An 18,652-nucleotide genomic window follows, 5' to 3' on the forward strand; every position below is an offset into this window, starting at 1 on the left:
CACAATCTAATCAATCTATTTTTCTTTCGGGTCGGATGCGTCACGCTACCCGTCAGACGAAAGATGATCTCCGACGGGCCAAGTCACGTAATGTTCAGTTTTCTTTCACGGTTCATGCACAAAAATTCTTCCATATACACTATACAGTTTTGTTGCTGATTGGCTGGAAAATTCTTGCTTTATTGGGGTCATAGTGGATGTGAAGTCGTGTGGTAAGCAAATTGCAATAAGGTCAAACAATTTTGTAGTCTTTATCAAACCTACTTTTCTATTAAATAAAGGGTGTAATATCTAAAGAAACTGTAGTGTTGAGTCGGAAGGAGTAACAAGGTAATTTTGGTTTTATCTACTTCCATAGTTAATAATGTAAATTGGCCACCGTAAAGAGTTTCAAAGCTGACATTTCGAGCGTTAGCCCTTCGTCATTCGCTCTGACGAAGGGCTAACGCTCGAAACGTCAGCTCTGCTTTGTTTTGCTTGTGAGATTTCAACGACTAGACCGTTGTCCGAGAAGAAATGAATTTTGTCATTGAAAATAATTTTCCCACAGGACAAAAGAGAGTGACTTAGATGGTGACTGCAGAAACCTTCAAGTGAACTGAAACCCGTATTACCTGAGAAAAGTCTCAGATTAAAGAAAAATATTATTCATTTTGTCATAAACGAGGGATCGAACCCTCAGATTTCGCTGTACGAGGTAGGGAAAATAAGGAATAACATCTTTCCTATTCTTTAGTGTTTGATTATTTATGACTACAGATTTTAAAATGGCGGAGAGTGTAGAATATATTTTTAACTACACGAATTTCAGTACTGTTTTAGCAGTTTTAAAGCTGTATTTCAGTACTTAAGACAACCAAATTGAGAGTACTATAGAAACATGTTTCTCGAGTTTAACGAACATGGATAAATTTTTTAGCCGTACTCCTAAAGAAGATTTGAAACCCAGGCGCTCGGATTTCGCACTCCGACTCTCTTTCACTGAGCTACAGAGAAGCCTTTGATAAACCAAGGTGTTAGGAGGCTTCTATGACTCATATAAGACGAGCGTTCCGCGTAGTTCGAGGATCAACAATGTTGAAACCAACGTGCATGTAAATAGAAGAAGAACGATTGTTACGTTTCAGCTTGGTTGTCGAATTTGAGGATGCTAGTTTTGGGACTAGGATTGACTACCTGTTTCATTTAAAATCAAGAGCCATGATTCTGGAAATTGAGAATTAATTTGTTTTGGTTTCCATCCTGTCACTCATAGCTAACGACCCACTATTAGACGTTGTTGTTTATCCATTGCCGTCCCCATCGTATAATGAGATAATTATGATCAGGGTCAACAGACAGGTTTGGTTTGAGGTCGAGCTATCCTAGACCGCTGAAAAAAACAATGTCGAATGACAAGCGAAGGAGATACAATATCTCACTTAAATTGCAGTTCAGAGGATGTGTAGTTGATCATATAATAGGATAAGATTTAAAGTAGTCAGAGAAATGCTCTCTTAATCTAGTTAAGCCATTTAAGGCCCGTGTTCTGCTTCAGAAACACTGAGGGGTTAGTGAGTTAAAAAAAAACCAAACCGAGACTCGCATGACGACGAGCTTTCTGTTTCAAAATCTGGGACTCCAAGATTTCGATTTTTAACCGATCAACACCTTTTTATCGTTGCTTTACTTAGAGTTTTGCAACGCAGTACTGACGACAGGAAAATATCGCTATAAGGTCTTTTGCGCTCGTTTTTTGTGGTATGTCAGACTTTATTTGCAATATTTCCAAACAACAACCACGAGCTATACAAATGCCACCTTTTGACCTTTACCCTCGAGTATGTGAAACAATTTTCAGGCTTTGAGAATCTGGAAGGAATGCGAGACTTTGAGATCGAAATGAGAGGTGACAAGAATTCGAGATCGGGAAAAGAGTTGGCAAGACCCGGCGTGATCTTTAAGTTGCAGTTCGACTACGCCCTTTACATGGCTTCATGATTCTGCCTGGAGGGTCAGTTCCAATAACCGACATAGGGACAGATTCTGGCCAAACCGACCCTTGTCTTTGAGTTCGATCCGTTTCTCATCACGTTTTAGCGAGGATAAATGGATAACGTAGAGGTTTGAGGGCCAAACAATACAAACAACACGGCTTAGAAAACTCGAGAGAGAGAGAGTGCAATTCAGTCATACAATCGTAAACAGAAGAAGTGGACTTTTTCCATTCATTTCCGCTAGTGAGAAGCAGGCTTTTAATTTTCGTCAAACGTCATAGATAGAAGACACTCTTAAAAATTATAGTTTAGGGGAATTTTTTTTCGTAAGTCAACAAACGCCATGTGACGAATCAGCCAAAGTTCTCTGATGAGTCTCTTAGCCGGGAAGAAACTTTCGCCGCAAGGCAGGTTGGCAAAATGTGCGCTGTTAACTTTTTTCCGTAACAAAATTCTAACTCAACAACAACGACATTTGTTGGTAAGTCGATTAGCTGATGCCTTGAAAACGAAGACAATCAAAAAAAATTCTGCCAAAAAAATGAAACGAACGAAACTTGGTGGTATACAATCTGCAAAGTTAATTACATGAAACAAATGCTCCTATGAAAAAGTTGCATTCTTCTCAGCAGTTGCCTCTTATTTTCCTTTTATACAACCGATAAGAATTTGGTTTTCTATCCGGAAGATTCATTAAGGATTCCCTCGATGTAATCCTTGCGGGTAAAATTAAACTTCTCCCTATTCACAAATTTATCAAAGTGGTAATTCTCGATTATCGCATGGAAGAACAAAATTTCTTAATTCCTTTCCTTTCGATAGACTGAAAAACTTAATATCTCTCTCAAGTATTTGGTATTTAAAAAAATGCATTCTTTCTAACATCTGGAAAAAGTAACTTTCCATCTTAAATAATTATTTTATCGTTGGATTTATACATACGGTTTCTTGCTGACGGCAAATCGACATTTACTGCTATTTTTTGCACTAAGCCGACAATACTCTCCTAAAAGCCGTTGTTTGCAATCTTTATTCCTTCACACTTTACAGAAAATCTTTCCCTTACATTTTAATTTTCTCGTATCATACTTCGTCAACTAACAGGAAAGCTAGATTTCGTGCTTTACAAATGGGCAAAGTATTCTTTCCTTAACGTAATATAGCGAAGTACTTCAGCGGATAAATCTTACTGCAGAATAAATTGTGAAATGGAAATCTTTGATTGACGACCCATTTATTACGTGCAAGTTTGATTGCGGAAAATAAGTTACATGAGGTGGAAATCCTACTGCGTGGATTTCTAATTCTCCCAATATAGCAAACAACGAAACATCGTAGCCTGTTTAAGGCTCCCCGAGGAAACTTTTCTGGCGTTAGCTTTTCTGTTGATTTGTCTTTAAAAATCAATTTTAGTCACAATTTTATTGTAGAATTAGACGATGGGAAAATGAAACAAGTCGATTTGATTGTGTTTTTTTTTTTCACGAACAAAAACAATGGAACAATATTAGTCAGACAAACATCACCTATTGTAGTTGTACACGTTTCAATATTTCAGAAATTCGTTCTAAAAACCCTGAACGAGGTGAAGTGATGGAAGAGTAAAGACTACATTGTAATTTGCTACGCTTCCATCGCGAAGAATCTAGAGTAAAGGAGGCATGTGTACAATACATGGGTGTTTGTAACTCGCAGGTCAGTGCAACTATTATTCAGCAATTCGCTACCTTATTTAGAAGCTTACATCAACTAAAGAACCTCAATTTTGACTCGAGAACCTTAAATTTTACGGCCGTTTTCCTGACGTACCTTGTATGAGTTGATACTGGGTTCAGCTTTGGCCGACAAAATCCTCGTTCAAAGACGTTGCAGTGCAATTACATTTCGCACGGAGGTGAAAGCAAACAGTACTTGTCGTGCCTGAGTTCAGACATGTCAAGGTACTCTACAGCTACTTTACTGATTTTCCCGTTCGGTGGTCGGGTTCGCTGTCGAAACGCACGTTCGAAGCGGTCTACATTCTCGTCAATAATACGTTATACACAAGAAGAACAACGAATGGTGTCAAGTCATTCCTCCCACAACGGAAATTATCCGCTACAAAACAAACGTGGATTGGCCGTTTAACGTATATAATAACATCACTGACATAACTCAGATGCCATAAAAGAAAGCAATCATTGTTAGTCCGAGGATCAATAGAATCCTTATTGTACTTCGGAAAGACAATGTTACCAGGGCAACTACATTCCAGACCATTCGCCTCCCACGCACTGTCGCCTTATTTGGGAAAATCTTAAGAGTGTTTTTCGATTTCCCGCGCCGAATAGTTGCCGAGTCCACTTAAATATATCAGTTAAAAATTAACTAACCGGCTAAATTGCGAAAGCCAACGTCTGAAACTCAGCTCTGCCCTTTGTTGTTGCATGGAAAATGGTTATTGAGCTAATCCGGGCTTTGTTAGATTATGAGGGCATTACAGACACGAATATATTTAAAGTTGTTTTTCTGCATTTTTGAGATTTTTGGAACCTTAATGTAGATTCAAATGTACCCTATTTTGTAACTGTTTTTTAACACTAGCTGCAAGGGCATGATCTTTTTAAGAAAAGACTTAAAACAATCTTGCATCTTATGCTCTCCTTATTTGCTCACCAAGACTGATAACGCTCTAATGAAGACACTTAAGATGCCCTTGAACATTTGGTAAAACGAAGGAAATCAATCGGTCGCGTTTTTGTACATGCCCACTAGTCTGGGTTACAGTGCTTGATAGTCTAAACATTGGCATCTTCTGATAAGAAAACAATGAAATAAAGCATGATTTGTTTTTCACGTTAACAAGATCTTCGAAAATAAAGTACTTGCCTATCTGATGAAATTTAAGAAAGGCCTTTGTTTGTGGAAACATGTTTTGCAAATCGAAAAGGGAAGAGAGGCGGTTTCATGGCACTGACAAACTGAAAAAGGGCGACGTTGAAAGTTTTATTTCAGCGATTCTGCCCTTGTTATTACGTCGCAGTTCTCTATTCTGTGAGATACAAACACAGCCTCATAGAGCTAAAAGGAACAAACCAGATTTCCTGACGCCGTACGCCGAAAACTGATTTCATGATGACTGTAGTTCGTCGTGCTATTCTTTCCGAAGCATACTAAACAGGGTGCTCAACAAAATTCTCCCCTGGCTCAAGTCCTGCACCGCTTTATCAGCACCGATGTGTTCTGTCAGTAAAAATGCAATTCGAGTGAATATTTTATTTACCGGCGTTCAGATCTGTGTAGCTCTTTTTGTCATTAACATCCACGATCACGACACACACTGAGAATGGAAAACACAGAGTCTTAGTATTGATAAGTAATTGCAAAAATGTTAATCTCATCAGTGAAGCTCTGCACAACAAACGTCAAAGTTTCGGTTATTTTGATTTGTAAACTTCCTTGCTTGATGAATCTGGGAAGCAAAATGATGCTACTTTTGAAAATCGTGTTTTTTCCGGAGTTGTGCCCTGAGCTCTGAGGATTGCGTTGGAATCTAGTCAGCCACACATCGAGAACGTTCATCGAAGCTCGCCGAGGTATATCCGGTGTTAGTAAAGGTGGTGCTGCTCAAGTAGTTGTATTGGCAATCATTTAGTTTCATAGACTATAAGAACAAGGAATGCTTGAATTTGGAACGTGTCCCTTTTGCGAAGCGAAACTCCGTTATCCTCTACAAACTCTACTAATCCAACTAGAAGCTGGTGAGAATTAAATTCAACTTACCATATGGCCTTGTGAAGCGATTCTTGCGCTCTTTCTTCGCGGTTTGGCGGGCAAATTTTCGTCCATTATGACGAGCTCAAGAATACTCGTCAGACATCAAAGGTGACTTAAGACACCGCTAGCAAACAATCCAACAGAAAGTCGCGCTTCAACGCTTTAATCAAACTTAAGAGAAAACATTGCTTGATGCTGGTAACAAAAAATTGTTTCTCCAAACAATAATGACATCTTGCCAGCATATTTCATTTCAGGATCGATTACAAAACATTCCCCGTTAACAATGTTCCTCTGTCCTAGGTGTAGAGACTGCATTAGTAATGGTAATCAGCGCTTTCATTAAAAAAAAAAAAAAAATTACGCCAGTTAATCGTAAACGCACTAAAATTGTTATTTTGTAACACTCACCACTCAGTAGCTACAGTGGAACCCGATACAACGATCCTCGACATAACGATATCCCCGGTACAACGATAAATATGCTATGTCCCAGAAAAAGTTACAGTAAAATGTATAGGACAGAACCCCGTCTCGATAGAACGATAACTCGATACAACGATCTAATTCCACCGCTCCCTTGGCATATCGTTATATCGGAGTTCCACTGTAGTAACTGTTTGGAGGAATTACTGCTGACTACGTTAGTACGCAAAGAACTGTTGAGGGATCAATCGATAGATGTCTTTTTGTAACTTTCTGCCATGCTTATACTTATTTGTAAACAGTCTATTGATCAAATGTGGAGACCTACCTCTTAGGGCGTTCCAAGTCTGAGTTATATTAAACATCTTTTGAGTTAATGTCAACAACAGGAATATTTTTTTTTCTGATTAGAAAGGGGTCTTCATGTTTCTCCTCGACACAAACAAGCGAAACAAGAGTCCCTTTGATGCATAGGTTTAGCCTCTTCACGCTGGTCAACGGATCCATACCATGCATCATGCCGTAGGCGCAAGAACGAGGATGTATTAGCAGGGCAGGCTTAGTTTCTTAAAAATTTTGGCTCTCTTTTGGAAATTTCATCTTGATTGCAAATCCATAACGGTGCAAGATTCCATCATTTGAGTGATGCACTTGTACTCCTGCTGTGCGATTTTTTTTTTTTTTTTAAGTCTCGTGGTGCCAGACGATCCAAAAGTCAAACAAAGGTGTATTTCAAGAGGAGATCTCTTTAGTTAGGCCCCTATACTACTCAAACACTCGCGTAATTTTCACAACTCCATTTCTGACCCCAGAGTCTCTGTCCAAAGGGTATTCAAACAACTTCTATGATCTTTCAAGCAAGCGGTTCCGATGAACCATCGACGTTCGGTTCTAAAACTATCGTTGAGTATCGCGCCTTTTGTCAGATGACCCAGGCAGAGTACCAGATCAATCGAAGACAACACGGAGTGTCATACATGAAGAAAGAATGGTAAATCAGCTCGTCCTGACTATTGTCCTGTTTCTCCTGCTTTTCTGCATGTGCAGCAAGCTTATAGAACGCAGTGTAACGCTGCATCATTTTCGCCAAACCAAACCCGGCTTTTCCGAATCGTTATACCTGCGTATGATCTCAGCACGGCCTTTAGCAAAACTTATCCTGTCAAACCCAACTTTCCCTCGGCCATCAATGACCGGGCAAAAAACATCAATCGTCACACCCAAGCAGATGTGGCTCTCATTGAGATAAACAAGGACTTCAACTCTAACTTACCCATGACCTAAATTGAACTTTTAAGGTTCTCCAGTTCACTGACGTGCTCTCTTTGTGTACCAGCGCTGGAGTCTCTCTGAGTCATCTTCAATCAGGATTTCTTCATTTATGACACCACCTTTCTGGGTATACCGCTAAGAAGTTTTTGTAATTGCTTGACACCGCTTATTTCCGACCGAAAAAGATTATTTCTAACAGTGTGTTAACGATCTTTGGTGAAGGAGCACCTTTCAGTTTTAAGAGACAATTTTGCCAGTTCCAGAGGTTTTTCCGAAATAGAGGCCCTTCTGTATTAATTTTGATCCATGTTAACTGACGACATTACAGGTAACCTTAGCTCCGTCTTTACATAACTTTCTGTAGATCAAAGTGTCCTATTTAGATAAATGGATGGTTAGTGAGGCCTTTTGGTTGTTGAGCAAGACTTGGACAATCTTTGCAAGTGAGCCGGCCCTTGGCAATGATGCCATGAGTCGGTGCAGTTCTAGATCACCAACCTCATAACGTGCCAAGAACAAAAACGATGCACATGAAACGAAGGTGAGTCAATTACTGATATTCTTCTTTTTTTTTTCAAAATTTTGACGTCTTAATGATCTATAAGCGAAGGAGCTCATTGCAAATTGCAACAGATTCGAGTAAAATAATTATTAGTTTACAAGAACTTGCCTCGCAGCGTATTAGTGTTCTAGGATTTGTCCTCGTAACACTTTCTTGACTTTTCTGACTCGTCTTAAATAGCTTTTACGAGGCTTTCAGTTGCTCAATTTAAAATGTTCTCGCAAACGCTTTCACAGTTGTTCGCTGTAGTCATGATAGCGAACCAAACCAAAGAAGAAATTTTGTTTATATGACCTTAGCGGCTCTTCCTTGACAGATCATAGCAACGTCCAATCATAGTGCGCATAAGTCTTCAGTTCATTGCTAAATACTTTTGGTAATCTGTGAGCCATCATTATTTTTAGCGCTGCAGGATGCACATTTTTTTCGTCCTCGGAATGAGTCGTGGAGACGTTTGCCGTGGGTCTCACATTTGGGGCAAAAAACTCAATATATTGGAATGTGCCTTTTTTCGAAGAATTCTTGTTGAAGCTGCAATGCTTCATACGCAATTAGATATCTTGAGAGAACTAGACGCAAAAACTTTGGAATGCACAGACTCAGACGTGGTAGAGGCGTATCTTTCCACGCCGGAACTTGTACACCCAGATCAAGAATGGGTCTGTGAGATCGAAGTTGAGGAGACCACAGGCAGCCCAAGCTCACTACTAGAAAAGCGGACGTGACTCTTACCATGTTGCGCAACGTTTTATATTTAGAAAGGTTTGTATGCCGGGGATGTTATCGGTTTGCCTTAAAAGAGAGAAAAAAATGTCTTGTTTTGAAATAAAATGGGCTTACCTTATTGCCTTGTTGTTTTCTTTGTTGATTCCTAGCATCTCAGACCATTTTGAAGCGTTTTCGGCGAGTTAGCGCTATGTTGGTGTACAAAGAAAGACTTTCTTTTAGCGGTTGAACACCAACATAGCGCTAACTCGCCGAAAACGCTTTAAAATGGTCTGAGACGCAAGGAATCAACAAAGAAAACAACAAGACAATAAGGTAAGCCCATTTTATTTCAAAACAAGACATTTTTTTCTCTCTTCTAAGGCAAACCGATAACATCCCATACAAACCTTTGTAAATATAAAACGTTGCGCAACACGGTAAGAGTCCCGTCCGCTTTTCTAGTAGTGAGCTTGGGCTGCCCGTGAGGAGACAAAACTGGTAATGCGAATGAAAAAAGCCGGAAAGACATGACGACAATCAAAAGACGTTTCTGTTAGTCGCCGAAAATGTTTGGTACAGATGGAAAGTAACCTTACTAACTCTGAACAGAGAAAATCACCAATGTTCAGTCTTTTGGCTCTAGCCTTGCAACAGAGATCTAAAATGTGACATTTACCCTCATCGTAGGGCATCTCAGATCAATGATATGAATTCACAACACTCACCAGTCAGGAGGGCATGTTTCCGATAAATGTCTAATTTTAATAATCTTGTTTTAATCAATAATTGCATTAAGCATTAAATACGTAAGTTTTACCTGTCACACTCCTCCTAACAGTTAATTGACCTAAGGAAAGGCAAAGCGTGTGTTACGACTGCCTCTTGAAAACCGCGCTTTTTGATTAAGTATGGTAAAACCAAAATTAAAGTTATCAATTGAAAACAGCCAAGCAGATCCAAGTTGAATGTTACAAAGGGTATTATAACATAGCGCGCGCGCTAGTCCTATCTAATTCCTATTGCGTCAACATGAACAAAATCTTTATGTACGCACGGCTGTGCTCAATAAAATGACGTGTGCAGTTTCAAAATAGCTGCAAAATTTCCGTCGTGTGAGTACCTTAAGTTAAAGTTTCGGAAAGCAATAATAGTAAATCGAAGACCAACCAAACTTTTCTTTGGCTTTTGACCTTCCCGCAAGTAATCAAGCCAACAAGCACAATGAAAACGAAACAAAACAGGCCCGTTTTCCGAATAACAGGCCCGTTTTCCGAATTTATCGGAACAGGAGTTGGAGAAAATTTTAGCTGAAAGACATTCAGCAAGAACTAAGAAGACTACAAATTGGTCTAAGGGGACTTTTAAAGGTAAACGTCTCTGTTGATGACGTTTTTTTGGGTTACATTTGTTAATTCTACCGAAAACCATTTAATTACAAAATCAACAAAACAATCGGAGACGCCAACATTTTCGGGTAACTTTCATTTAAAAAAACACTACAAAAACGTCATTCAGCGCCCAAATTGTTTTCGTATGTTATAAAAGAATTGTTTCACGCTTTTAGCTGTGCGTCTATCGAGTTATGGATGCACTTGGGAAGTTTGGAGAGCACTCAAGAAGCTAGAGTTGCTCTCGGCTGCGCCTCCAGCAACTCTTACGCTTCTCTCGTGCTCTCCAAACTCCCCGCGTGCATCTATAACTCGATGGACGCACGCCAAGCATGAAACAATTCTTAAACAGAGAACTTAAAGTTAACACACCCAAAAGAGGGGTCTTTCATGATGTAGACGACACAATGACTGTGAACTGTATATGAAAATCACATGTGTAAACTGCAGTTTTTAAGAAATTAACATGATAGTGATCTTTGCAGTAACGAGCTCTACTTAAGCATTAGTGAAAAGTGACTTGCAGAAGATACAGTTGACATAAAACAATCGAAAACAAAAACACAAGACAATGAGGACGACAATGAAAACAAAAGATTGACGAGGTAGTGTTCAATTGAGAGGCATCCTGAGTCTTCTACACCAAGGAACCCAAGTCACGATTGCTTTTAATTTTGCTTCTGATCGGCTGAGGGTGCACGAGTTTTCTGAGCCAATCATAGAGAACAAAGAACATAGTGAAGAAAAAAAATGAAACCCTGGACTACTTTTAATTTAACACATCTTAGAATCATATGAAAAGCAATCAAACTACACAAGAATCCTGCTGATGAAACCACCTTTGCACCATAAAAAAAAATTTTCTCCTAACAGGCAATTTGCCAAACAAGGTTACATCAAAAGGTTCAAACTGGACTATCCCCTTGTTTATGGAACACTAGGGTCATAAAACAGAAAAATAATCCCCAGATGGATTGCTTCTGTTTGAAAAAGTATCATTGCTTTTGTACTTAAAAAAAAATTTAATATATCTTCTAAAATTTACGTTAAGGAGTAATATTTGCTGATCTTCTTTAATAAAAATGCAGAAAAAAAAAGTCAATGTACAGAGTAATATTATTCCACAAAATGAACTGGTCACCAAACAAAAAAGAAAAATGGTCTGTCTCATACAAAATGCTTTCTATACACAAGTACATGATAACAGTTATTTACAAATAATTATTCTAAAATCCTTTTTCCTTTTCTACCTTCAAGAGGTTGTCATGTTATGTATGTCACATGCTGCGCACACACGAGTCTCTTATTGCCTGTATAGGTGCAACCCACAGAAGCCAGTGGTAGCAACAACTCATCAGATACAGCGGCAACTTGCAGGGCCGAAGCTGGGACAGTTTCGCTCCAAGAAATTTCAAGGCATCATTGATTTGTGTTAAGGATAAAAATAATTCTTTGAAGAAAGGCAAAAGTTGAATAAATTCTTATCAATAAATCTATGAACACTGCGAATTTACCATTGATGAAGAAGTGGTGTTAAGTGATAGTATGCTGGACTGTAAATTTAGAAGTCGAGGTTCATACCTTGTGCACATCACTCTGTTGTGTTCTGCACAGCACCTATTTTTTCTTTTCTTTTAATATAAATAGGTACAGAGAGGGGGGAGCTACCTCCAGACTGTCAGGGAGATCCTATGGGGAAACCCACAGACTTTTAAAATATGTTGAGAGCTGATTTGTCAATGGTTCTTTCCTCTGAGTTTTAAACTTATGGAATTCATTTGGAAATAAGTTTCTCTCTCATGCAAACCCCACTAGGCTTGAGGATCTGATTAGCAAATGCCACAAATTCCAAATCACCAACATAAAAACTAAACAAAGCCCACGTTTTTTTAAAGGATATCCAAGTGTCCAAGGAGGTTCACCTCCATTAATATAAAGCACATAAGAGAATCCATCCTTGTGGGTTCCATTGATGGCATAGTACAAAGGTAGGTAACGAAACTGCTTAAAATGCCTCTTATCATAAAACTTCATTGCAGCCGAGTTTGTGGTTAAAACATGAAGATAGACAGCTTTGCAATTTTGCCTCTCAGGCGTGGTGAGGTGGGAGAGTAAACTGTCCAATAGAAGGGTCCCTGAAATAACAAGATCATTTTGTTTACATGAAAGTGTTTGTTTAATCAATCAGGTAAGAACAACCCTACTGAGATTCTCTTTGAGGGATGGTTTTTATGGACGAACCCTGTTATCAGAGTAACAGAAACCATATAATCTTTGTTTCCACCATTTTAAAGTAAATAAAAAAAAAAATGAGACTCTAACCCTGTTTTGAGATTCCACCTTCTAAAGATTTTCCTCGAATGTGCTAAACAAATTCCACTACTGACACCCCCATTACGAACTTGCTTAGCTTACTTGTGATGTAAGACTAACTCCTCTTTATCTCTTGACAATCTCTTTGTACAATAAGAAGCAATACAGATGGCATTCTCGACACAAATTAATTTTTTTGGCTGTTTTCTTTTTTCTGAACCCCGCATAACAACTTCCCTTGGTTATAAGTTTTCTTAAAGCAGGTAGCAAAGTCCAATTTTTTGCACAATTGAAGACAATTTTCAAACCAAGTTATTCTTTGGAATCTAACAATTTATGTGGTTGGTGGTAAATATTTAATACAGACTCTCAAGGCAGAGTAAAAATTTAATGGTCTTGGAGTACACCTCTCTTGTAACTTCCAAGAAAATCATGATAATATAAGGAAAGAACTGATTACCAATTCCATGTCGTCTGTATTGTTTTACCACGCCAATGCTAAGAATATAAGCCACTTGGGAATCATCACCAAAAGCAAAAGAAAGAATTCCAGCATCCTATAAGAAAAATCAAATATTGGGTTAAGGTTACCAGAGTCCTAAACTTAAACCATCACAGTAAGTATCACCCTGCATGGATTGATTTTGCCCTTTACAAATAAGTTTGACTTTACCCTTATTTAAGGTTTACCAATTGGTCTGGGTCAGGTTTTCTGAAATCTGAATAAGGGGGTAAGTTTCTAAAGAAACTGTAGTGCTGCATCAGTGGGGGTAACAAGGTCATTTGGTAAAATCAACTAAGTTGAAATAGTAAATTGGCCACCGTAAAGAGTAAAAAAGCTGATGTTTCCAGCATTAGCCCTTCGTAAGAGTGAATTAGACAAAGGACTAACGCTCAAAACACTCTGATGAAGGGTTAATGCTCAAAATGTCAGCTTTTTTACTCTTTAAGGTGGCCAATTTACAATTTCAACTTAGTTGATATTTAACAATTATTCCATGAGCGCGAGTTGGATATGATGGTAGATAGCCAATGAGGTGCGTAGTGCCAATTTGGCTATAATCATCTCATATCCAACAAACACAAGTGGAATAATTGTTTTATTAAAAAAAAATGCCCTCAAGATATTAGACAAATCTTCTCGACTTTATTTTGTAAGAAGAAACCGGATGTTACAATGTACAGATATTGGATTATGGTGTATTGGTTCATATACCATAATGGCTAAACCAATAAAAAGTCTTGAATTGCATTATCCAATGATCCAGTTTTTAACAATACCAAATTTTCTGAAATCTGACAATCCTCTGACCTCTAAGAGTAACTAGCATCACTATCAACCTCTGAATCAAACATTCAGGTCACAAAAATGGACGAAATGATCACCATCTGAAGTTCTAAATTCTTGATTGTTAAACATTTTCTCCTTGTCAGCGCCTTGGTAATATACAGAGAACTGTATGGAGAATAACCATGCTGATGTTTGGCTGTAAAGGATTAACGCTGACCTTGAGTGAACTGAGAAGGAAAGTGTCAAGTGCTTGAACAATCAATGGAATTGTACTTTGTACCACACAAGGACCTGATAACAATTTGAGCTAATTGTACCTCTAACAATTTGGCAGGGGAGGGTGTGCTAATCTCTTTTACCAAATTAAGTAACATTTCCTGTGAAGCGTTGCCTCACCACTTCCATATCTTAATAGAGTAGACATCTATATTTATACAGGATTGCCTCTTCAGTGTAGTAAACACTGGTATCAACGGGGGTCCTGTTAACCACCCATCCCACCCCAGGGGAGGACATCCATCACACAGTAATCTCGTGCATGGGAAATTAACGTCTCCTGCCCCTAACCCTGCAGGAGACGGGACCTTCATTTATTCATCCCTATCCAAGAAGACTAGAATATCTAACCATTTCTTGATGTTATAGAAAGGCAGCATATTCTTCTCAATTATTTTAAGACCCTGAGTGTTGTTCCGGCCGGGGCTCCAACCCTCAACCTCCCGCACAACAGTCCAGCACTCTATCTATTGAGCTAACCGGGAGGCGGTTAGAGAAAAAAAATTAAGAAAAAAATTCTTTCAAAATAAAATGATTTCAAACTAACATCTTATACAACTTCACCTCTTTGTTGCATAAAGACTTGGTTTTTACTTCTGCTACAAGGAGTCCTATAATGTCATGATTTAGCGTGGCAGCCAAAGAAAAGAATCGGGAACTTGATGTTATCTCCTCATACCAAACATCAGGGTATCTGGCAAGATTTAGTAAAAGTTTACTATTTCATAAATTTAAATAATGGTCTTTTAATTGTCTTTTATCATTACTTTCACAACAGGTGTCAAATTCTGTCGTATCAAAAGCAAATACATTTGAAAATATGAGAAGTGACTTGCTTTGTCAAGTGGCAAATATCTACCAGATGAGCCTCCTGAAAACAGGTCTAAAAATATTTCATTGCATTGCATTTTACATTTTGTTTTGCTCTGTTCTCTTTTCCGAAAATTTGATGGTAAAGGAAAACCATAGCTTCAAAACATTCTGATAAGTAGTTTTTTAGAAAAGCTTTTCAAGATAAAATTAGTGATAATAATTTTGAATGACGTTTCGACCTTGCTGAGGTCGATGAAAAGGAAAATTTTTACATATATGTACTAAATTCAAGACCTGGGAATGATAAAGGCAATAAAATATGGAAATATGTAAACTCTAGGCATAAAATTGAAGTGATAAAATTGCAAAGGAGACAATACAAATAAATTAATATGAGAGTTGATGAAAGTAAAACTATAAATTACACAAAGATACCGTAAATTATTATAAAAATAGCTTGTGCGGACTGAGTCAAGGAATCATCAATCAACGATGACAGCAAGTTTAGACCTATGAGTACCGAAAGACCAAAAATGAGGGGGCGACCACCAAAGCACTATCATCTGCTACAACAGAAAGAAAAAGAATTAGCCACCACCGTACAAAGAATATTACCCAAAGAAATCGCCCAATAAGTCATTCAAAAAGGTTCGAGGCTTGCTCACCTATATGGCTTACCGAAAACCCATAAGCGCTGGTTAGCAATGCACCCCATCTTATCCACAACTGGGACATATAACTTCAAGTTAGCAAAGTGGCTGGATTTAAAACTCAAACCACTATCAACCAACAGTCACACAATCAGTGATATTTTTTAGTTTGTGGATGCTCTCCATGATATGGAAGTAGATGATTGTTGTGTCCTTGTTTCATACGATGTAACTTCGCTTTTTACCAACATTCCCGTCGACGAAACAATAGCTATCCTTACTGAAAAAGTGTTTCAGGACAACTGGTTCAATAAAGAACCAGTTGTCATATATTCATTGTATCTGATTTATTACTTTCACGGGTTTATTACGAATCAACTTTACGGCCTGCTCCCAGTTGGCATGTTAGCTCAATTGGTAGAGCGCTGCACTAGTATCGCAGAGGTCAGTGGTTCAAATCCCGTACAGGCCTGATTTTTTTCAGGTCTGATTTTCGCTATTGCATAAATAGTGCTATCTACTGCGAGGATCGTGCATTATACGTATCTGATACCACAGTTCAAAATATATGAACTTCATATATTCATTGTATCTGATTTATCACTTTCACGGGTTTATTACGAATCAACTTAATGGCCTGCTCTCAGTTGGCTTGTTAGCTCAATTGGTAGAGCGCTGCACTAGTATCGCAGAGGTCAGTGGTTCGAATCCCGTACAAGCCTGATTTTTTTCAGGTCTGATTTTCGCTATTGCATAAATAGCGCTATCTACTGCGAGGATCGTGCATTATACGTATCTGATACCACAGTTCAAAATATATGAACTTCATATATTCATTGTATCTGATTTATCACTTTCACGGGTTTATTATGAATCAACTTAACGGCCTGTTCCCAGTTGGCTTGTTAGCTCAATTGGTAGAGCGCTGCACTAGTATCGCAGAGGTCAGTGGTTCGAATCCTGTACAGGCCTGATTTTTTTTTTCAGGTCTGATTTTCGCTATTGCATAAATAGCGCTATCTACTGCGAGGATCGTGCATTATACGTAAAGAACATAACCTCAGCATCACAAAAGCAGAGCTGGTAGAGCGGTTGAATATTGCCACAAAGCACCAGTTATTCCAGTTTGAGGGAAACTTGTATGAACAAATCAATGGTGTTGCCATGGGATCGCCACTTGGGCCCCTAATGGCAAATGCATTCATGTGCAGTATCGAAGATCGACTCGAGGAACAAGGCAAAATGCCTGAATTCTACAAATGGTGCGTAGAGGACACACTAAGCATAATGGCAGACACCGAAACAGCTGAAAAGTTCCTAGCCACACTGAACAAAAGTCATCCTTCGGTCAGTTTCACCATGGAACTGGCTGTGAAGGGCAAATTGTCTTTTCTGGGAACTGAAATCATGCAATGAAATTGCCATCTGGAAATGAAGGTGTACAAGAAGCCATCTGATACTGGTCTGTTATTGCATTATCAGAGTCACGTCGACATGAGATATAAGCAATCATTGCTTAAAACAATGCTAAATCGTGCCTTTAAGTTGTCATCTAACTGACTATTTTTTCACCAAGAGTATGAATGTCTCACCGAAACCTTCTCGTGACTCAAGTACCCAACTCAACTACTGCATTCGACCATTAATGATTTCATCACGAAAAAAGTGTCTGGGGATCCAGGGATCAATCAAACGTCTGACGAGAAAAAACACCCGTGCGAATTTTACCTCATTTTAAGGACCAAACATCAGCAAATTCCATACAAAGGCAACTTGGCGACCTAAGCCGAAAAATTGAAACTGACATTTCTCCTGTGTACACTAACAGAGAGACCGGATATGAGTTAAAACCAATGGAAAAGATGCCCAACATCATCAATCGGCCGCGCGTTGTGTATTATTTTAAGTGTGGTCTGTGCGATGCAGACTGTGTCGGCTACACATGCCAGCACCTCTACCAACATGCTGAAGAACACAAAGCGTCTCAGTCTTCAATTGGAAATCACATTAAAGAGCGGCATGGGCATACCCCAAGTGACTTGCATCACAGTTTCAAAATCCTGAAGAAATGCAAAAGTAAACTGGACTGCCTAATTTATGAGATGCTTTTTATAAAAGAAATTAAGCCAAGCTTGAACAAACAGTCAGACTCAATCCGCGCAAAGCTATTTTTATAATAATTTACGGTATCTTTGTATAATTTATAGTTTTACTTTCGTCAACTCTCATATTAATTTATTCGTATTGTCTCCTTTGCAATTTTATCACTTCTATCTTATGCAGAGTGTTTACATATATGTCCATATTTTATCACCTTTACCATTCCCACGTCTTGAATTTAGTACATATATGTAAAAATTTTCCTTTTCATCAGCTTGAAAATGACCTCAGCGAGGTCGAAACGTCGTTCAAAATTATTATCACTAATTTTTATCTTGAAAAGCTTCAAAACATTCAATCCACTTTAGGGGAGAAGGCTGCGATATCATTATGCAAACATGTAGAACGTAACTCTCTTGGCCAACAGAACGGTAAGCTGGGCTTCGTACATAATAGCTATAAATAGTAACTTTGACAACTGCGTAAACGGTTAATCTGAAATGTAAACTTCTTCGCCCCATTTCATTTCCGAAAAACCTTGGATTTGCACATCAGCCTTTGATAATACGAAAAGGAACTTTATTAACTCTGCCTGGAATTCACTACTTTTATCGATAAGTTCAACCTTGTCAAAGCACACGCTTGACGAAACCATATCAGGCAGTAATCAGAAGTCTGTTCCAGCTGTATTTATCAAATTAACTCGAAACTAGTTCACTCTTAACCAACTCTGGTTTTGCTATTTTCTTCTACTTTTGTTGCAAGCAATAAGCCTGTCGTTACCTATTACTTTATTCTGAATTCAACTCCCGTTCTGTATTAAAAAGAAACATTCATACTCACTCAATCGGAAACCATTCGCGACAGAGTCGTTTGACTTCATCAACGTCGGCTGGGCATAAAAACCGCACCTGGACATTATTTAAGAGCCCCAGCTTGATTGTCATTCACCTTCTTCTCGGCCAAAAGTAGCCCAATTCGCCTTAAATATCACAACATTTGATATCAACCAGGTAAACTACTAGCAGGAAGATCTGCTGACATTTCGATTCGTGACCGCTTCCGCCATCTTGAACAACATAAGTTGGGAGGCCTGGAAGCCACTGTATCAATAGTCGATT

At 38.6% G+C, this 18,652-nt stretch overlaps 2 protein-coding genes, 1 long non-coding RNA gene and 1 pseudogene across 4 annotated transcripts in view; 2 read left to right on the top strand and 2 right to left on the bottom strand.

Annotated features, from left to right (window-relative positions):
• LOC111321649 (uncharacterized) overlaps window positions 1-3,925 on the bottom strand; it is a 25,774-nt gene extending 21,849 nt beyond the window's left edge. Inside the window, exon 1 of the mRNA XM_088736424.1 lies at window positions 3,786-3,925. The gene's annotated coding sequence lies outside the window, so the exon portion shown is untranslated. The remainder of the gene's footprint in view (window positions 1-3,785) is intronic.
• Window positions 1-9,806, top strand: part of LOC111321650 (uncharacterized) — a 12,428-nt gene extending 2,622 nt beyond the window's left edge. Inside the window, exons 3-4 of one of the 2 annotated variants that reach the window (XR_015992581.1) lie at window positions 551-7,971; window positions 8,397-9,806. This is a non-coding gene — a long non-coding RNA (uncharacterized LOC111321650). Of the gene's footprint in view, window positions 1-550 lie in introns of both variants that reach the window. The other variant, XR_015992580.1, reaches the window with a different exon arrangement.
• LOC111321648 (N-alpha-acetyltransferase 60-like) lies at window positions 9,442-18,611 on the bottom strand. The gene is made up of 5 exons (XM_022924589.2): window positions 18,375-18,611; window positions 14,533-14,662; window positions 12,862-12,958; window positions 11,989-12,223; window positions 9,442-11,510 (listed from the first exon to the last, which is right to left on the bottom strand). Exons 1-5 carry the CDS (start codon window positions 18,476-18,478, stop codon window positions 11,366-11,368), a joined length of 711 nt encoding a protein of 236 aa, XP_022780324.1. The 5' UTR covers window positions 18,479-18,611; the 3' UTR covers window positions 9,442-11,365.
• Window positions 15,486-17,682, top strand: LOC148721786 (uncharacterized; annotated as a pseudogene).
• Window positions 18,612-18,652: the final 41 nt, after the last annotated feature.

The sequence above is a fragment of the Stylophora pistillata genome, chromosome 10 (genome assembly GCF_964205215.1).
Source record: "Stylophora pistillata chromosome 10, jaStyPist1.2, whole genome shotgun sequence".
In the NCBI taxonomy this organism is placed as follows: Eukaryota; Metazoa; Cnidaria; class Anthozoa; order Scleractinia; family Pocilloporidae; genus Stylophora; species Stylophora pistillata.